This window comes from Pseudochaenichthys georgianus, chromosome 9 (genome assembly GCF_902827115.2).
Source record: "Pseudochaenichthys georgianus chromosome 9, fPseGeo1.2, whole genome shotgun sequence".
NCBI classification, from domain to species: domain Eukaryota; kingdom Metazoa; phylum Chordata; class Actinopteri; order Perciformes; family Channichthyidae; genus Pseudochaenichthys; species Pseudochaenichthys georgianus.
The window spans coordinates 37,893,885-37,899,884 of record NC_047511.1 but is presented as its reverse complement, the minus strand read 5'-3'; the positions used below and the strand labels follow the sequence as shown (position 1 = coordinate 37,899,884).

Here is a 6,000-nt window from a genome sequence, read left to right as displayed (position 1 = left end):
GATTGTACATTGTATTTTTCTAAATGTGTATGAATACATTTTTGAAAAACATTTGATCAACAATAAAAAAGGATTTGGTCAGGATCTAGACTCAGTGTGTAGTTTATTAATTAATCAATGCTCTCTACATTAGGAAAACACATACCAGTGTACCAGAGGGAGTCACGCACAGCTGTGCCTGGATAACCAAACAAATTGACAAGATAACCAAAACCCTTGAATCTACACACAGCAAATAAACTCAAATGACACAACGAGATGTAAAAGGAGATCACACATACAGTATAGTCGATATAAAACTGGCCGCTTCAATCTGAAGAGCAACTAAAACAAAACACGGGAGTTTACCTTGTTCTTGTGAACACTAATGTTATCCACAGCATACACAGAGACCACGAAGTTCTTAAGGAGAACACTAGTTACTGAAACAAAACACATTAGTGTACCTTGTTAGCTAATGTTAGCTATAGCCAGAGATGTTCACAAGTCTTTTTTTGCAAGTCCAAGTCAAGTCTCAAGTCTTTGGTCACGAGTCCAAGTCAAGTCTCAAGTCTCTAAAAAATAAAAGTCTCATGTCTCTTCTGGTTGTAATAAGCCTTCTATTGTCTGCTGCTATCCAGTCTGATAAGAATACTGCACGCTATATCTAAGAAATTCAAAGCATTTACTGTGTTATTATCACTCCTATATCTATTAGCATACAGTATCAGTACTGATTAGTTGTTTGTGATATGATCACTTTAAACAGGCTATTGCAATGCAATATGAGGAAAAACATCACACTTTAGCTAAATGCAAACAACTTATAAGCAAAACACTTCAGAATCAGAAATCAGTATCACAAATACAAAGCTAGTAGCAAGCTAAGTTAACATTACATAGCTGATGCTGAGCTAAACATGTTTGCTAACCGTCCATGCGTTAATGTGACTGACCTCTCCGGGTGAGTTTTCAAGTGCCTGATGAAATTCGACGTTGTTGCGCCAGCATCCTTGATTTTGATATTGCAGACTTTGCAGTGTGCGCTCCTTTTGTTGGTGCCGCCGGCGTTTTGTTCGAAGTTGTTGTAGTTGAACCTAATTACAAGCGGTACAACCGCAGGTCATGGATGTATAATAAGCCGCAGATGTGCCGCCGGTCGCTATTGTGTTACTACGAGGTATACAGAGGCGCGCACGTCTGCGTAATGAGCCCGGCTAAAATAACTGGATGGCCTACCTGCCTGTCAGCCATCCATCTGGGCACAAACTTATCTCGTGCCCTCATTGGTCATGTGCGCGTTCGTGTGTGTTGGAGGAGGTGGGCTCTATAAGGAAGTAGCAGCCTCTAGCAGATTATCTCCGGTTGTGTATTTTCAAATTCTAGCGATCTCGAGCCGGTTTCTCTCAAATTGACCTACCCCACCTTTAATACGCCAAAAATATAAAACACAATGATTGTTCACGAGTCCCAACACACGAGTCCAAGTCGAGTCTGAAGTCTTTTGGTCACGAGTCCAAGTCAAGTCTGAAGTCTCTGTGTGTGCGACTTAAGTGCGACTCGAGTCCGAGTCGCAGACTCGAGTCCCCATCTCTGGCTATAGCTGACATTAACGTTACACATTGCACTCATATTACTCACCAACATCTTGTAAAGCCGGTCCCGCTGCTCTTACAGAACCGACTAACTCCCCTTTCGTGTATGTACAGCTCTCAACGTGTCCAGACTTGTAGTGATGTTCACCTCGTTTTATACTTTTATTCTCATTCTGAAAGAAACAGGTGAAATCTGCTAACGTGACGGCCGTCTTTGTGATGGTGACGCGTATTGTGCGAGACCAAGAGACCTGTAGTTCACTCAGCGGTTTCACACACAAAAATGTGTAACTTCACAGTTTTACGACACATTTTTATTTTTTTGACTTGCAAAATATTCTTTTAAATTGAAAAACATCATATGTGTCATTCGTGGCACAATTCAAACGGGATCAAAGGATAAACTTTCTCTCTCCATTGACTTCAATGTATAATTTTACGCTTCCGGGGTCCCATGGAGGCTCCCGGAAAGGGAGGGACTTCGCCTCTCGCCCATCTACTTCCGGCCCATGGGACCCCGGAAGCGAAAAATGTACATTGAATTCAATGGAGAGAGAAAACGTATCTTTTGATCCCGTTTGAATTGTGCCACGAACTACACATATGATGTTTGTCAATCTTAAACAATAAGTTCCATGTCAAAAAAGTCACATTTTGTCGTAAAACTGTTGAAATATAAGACTATGAAAAATACGCGACTACAAAGACTACAAATCCCAAATCCCATTCTGGCTCGCGTAAGTGATGTCACAGGCGATAATGCTCCAAGTGGTTGCGACTCGTAATTAAAGCGAAGAAGAAGAAGAAGAAGAAGATCTCATAACTGATTTATTCCCTCCAATAAATAAGAGATTGCTAAAAATAAATTCACTTTTACAAGATGCCTGTGTGCTTTGTACCAGGTTGTAATCACATAAGTGATCACGACACATTTTTATTTTTTTGACTTGCAAAATATTCTTTTAAATTGAAAAACATCATATGTGTCATTCGTGGCACAATTCAAACGGGATCAAAGGATAACCTTTCTCTCTCCATTGACTTCAATGTATAATTTTACGCTTCCGGGGTCCCATGGAGGCTCCCGGAAAGGGAGGGACTTCGCCTCTCTATTGGGCCCTACAGAGCATATTCAAACATTTTTTGTTATTTCATGAAAGTCAGAAAAAAATGTTGCACATTCTGGCTTAATATGACTTTTTATTATTTTATTTTATGAAAGTATCGTCACTCCCCTCTTTAAAATGAGAATAACAGTAACTGAACTGTTGCCAAAACACTAAATACTGCCTGGCCACACTAAAGTCACTATTACTTTTTGCAGCAAGGCTTTTATTTTGAAAAGAGGCGTGCCTTAATCCGGTTTATTTAACAGTAGCCAGAGCAACAAGGATGAAAAAAGACATATGCACTAACAGTATGTCACATAAGACAAGTCTGCATGAGGAACAAACGTGGTGGGCTTTACACGTGCATGTTGCCGGTCTTTGTGTTTAAGGCTACCCTTATTCTCGCGCATGTTTTAGGCATTCATTGAAAATTACGCCTCATTATTAAGTAGCCATACGTTAAGAGACCTCATGTTCTCAACAGACCACCATAGAATTTTTTACCTAAGGAAACTTGACACCTGGGTTATTTAACGGAATTTTTCGGATGTCCGTCTGCACAGTCAGTGATTCGCTACTATTTATCTCATCAGCCACGATGGATCTCGGTGCAGAACATTTAAAGATCCCCGGCTCTGATGAGAGAGATTTTGCTCTAAAGCCCTTAGATTTCAAAGTGACTGGCAAGGAGACTGCAGAGGCGCAGAGACCCACATGGAACAACCGGATGGAGTTCATCCTGGCGTCCGTGGGGTACGCGGTGGGTTTGGGCAACATCTGGAGGTTCCCCTACATGTGCTACCGGAGCGGCGGAGGTGAGGCTTTCTAATGTTGTAAATAACAACCGGGGGTCTTACAGGGTTAAAGGGTCAAGGGTGACTGATGGTTTCAGATGTATTGCAAATCCTAAAAACAAACGTACGTGTGGGTGGGTGCAGGTGCAGACTAGAGACACAAAACAACACTTTATGTATATAGCACTTTTCATACAACACGTGCAGCTCAAAGTGCTTTACAAAATGACACATCACAAGTTAAAAACAAACAACAAGAAATTGCCCTCAGATTATTTAAAAGGTACATGCAGCAAAAAATAACATGTTATCTGGTTAATAGACACAAGGAGGTAAAATGTATTATAATACAAATAAAATAAATAATGGTTTCTCTCTGACAGATGAGACACAAGACAACAGAGTCGATGCAACAATATAACATATAAAATATACTATAAAACCCCATAAAACAAAGTGAACATATAGGTACAACAGAAATACAAATGAAAAGATTAAAACCTATAAAATAAATAAAACAATATAAAAGTAGGTAAATAATAAAGACTAAAAGAACATTTAAAGTGGGGGGTTGCTAATAAAAAAGCTATGTCATGCACTGAGTTGGCCTCTCTGATGTTTCCTGGTAGAGCAGGGGGGTCAAACTCAAATACACAGTGGGCCAAAAAAAAAAAAAAATGGGTACTAGTCGAGGGACAGACTGGTTCAATGTTTATTGCAGAACTTATTGAAATGAACTTATTGCACATATTAAACCTGGAACTAACAAAGCTTAAATGATTGCCTATACAAATTAAATCCACCAAGGGCCTGATTTGAGTTTGACACGTGTGGTAGGGTGTTCCACAGTTTGGGAGCGTAGTGGATAAAAGCAGCCTCACCCATTTTATTTTGGGGGACTTTAGGGATGAGTTAGCCTACAGATTACATACATACAACCAACACAAACTTACATGAACACATATGGGAAAGTTAGTACAAACTACAAACCATTGTCTTTGCATTCAAATGTAACTGATCATGATGTTTGGTGATGTACCAATAATGTCCAAAATGCTCCTGTAAAGATCATGTTATTTATTATTCAGACTAAAAATGTTTATAGCTTTTTGTGTATGTATAAATGTACAGACTCCTCACATGCAGTCACATGCAGAGTGATTCATATGAGTTACATGACAAGCTCAGTCATTAGGCTTTAAACAAGTTAAACAGCATTTTTGAAGCATATCTGTTTATCATTCGTATCCTTTATTGAATTTGTGTTTTAAGTCATTTGTCACCCAACCAGCCTTTCATCCATTCTGTACAGAAAAACAACTTTGTTTAGAGGGCGGTAGTGGTCCCAATAATTTACTGGCCTGGGAACTCGGGTGGCAAGTATGCGTTAGATCTCACATGTACGTTCACACCTTTTGATACAAAATAGTCCCTGCCTTGTTTTGGACTGTGGGAAATATTTGAACTTATGAAACGTGTCTCGTTTTTAAAACTGAGGTAAAAAAATTCTCTTCAAATAATTGATTAAGAACACACTACATATTTAATAACTGTATGTTTAATAACAATCACTCTACAGAAACATTATAAAGTAAATGTTGTCTCCCATCTATTGCAAGCTAGGATGACTCAGCACAATTCGTCTCAGCATGTGGCTGGGATTAAACGAGCTTCAGCACTCAGCTTTTATTTTCACTGAATTGATGTGAGCTTTCGTTACACTGTGCTTGCATTTTTGTAATGACAATAAAGTAATCTAATCTAATCTAAAGGCATGAGTGTAAATCACCTATCCTGCCACTTCCAATTAAGACATACTGTATTAATAATAGTTACTTACATATATGTGTTAGTATTCTACCTGAGGAGAAACAGCTAGGGATGTGTTTTTCATGATTAAATATTTACATCTTTAAAGAATCATTTGTTAAGCAGAAACTTGTCACTCAGTGAATTTTCTTTTTTTTTAAAAACAGTATTCAACTCAGTGCAGAATGCCAACGGCATGTCTTGCATTATGCAAATCGTACATACTTTAAATAGTTTTCCTTTCTTTTGCAGGTGCCTTCTTGTTCCCTTATCTTACCATGGTGCTCCTGTGTGGCCTTCCTCTGCTCTTCATGGAGTTTTCTATTGGGCAGTACACTCGATTAGGGCCAATGCATGCTCTCGCCAGAATCTGCCCCTTGTTGAAAGGTGAGTGACTCTCCAGGCCAAAGGCTCCTTTCATGTGAGGGGATGAACATAAGATGGTTTCCCTTCAGTTTCACATATTTGGGGACAGTTGCAAATAGACTTTGCTATTAAAGTGTGTTCACCAAATACAGATGCATTACATATTTGTTGGTACCCAGTGTTGGACTTTTAAATAAAAGTATCCTCTCCTACCTTCATAAAATGCTCCGTGTACTCAGATAATATCAGCCACTTTTTTAGGCAAAGTTAGAATACTGTAGCCAGAGGAAGAATAATTGGAAAAACAATTTAAAGGAATGGTATGCTCATGACACTCATTTTTTAAAA

At 39.0% G+C, this 6,000-nt stretch overlaps 1 protein-coding gene across 2 annotated transcripts in view; it reads left to right on the top strand.

Annotated features, from left to right (window-relative positions):
- Window positions 1-2,986: 2,986 nt before the first annotated feature.
- LOC117452531 (sodium- and chloride-dependent GABA transporter 1) overlaps window positions 2,987-6,000 on the top strand; it is a 46,757-nt gene continuing 43,743 nt past the window's right edge. For both annotated transcript variants that reach the window (XM_034091224.2, XM_034091223.2), the window contains exons 1-2: window positions 2,987-3,498; window positions 5,539-5,673. In XM_034091224.2, the coding sequence (XP_033947115.1) occupies window positions 3,231-3,498; window positions 5,539-5,673 (403 nt within the window). In that variant the 5' untranslated portion in view covers window positions 2,987-3,230. The remainder of the gene's footprint in view (window positions 3,499-5,538; window positions 5,674-6,000) is intronic.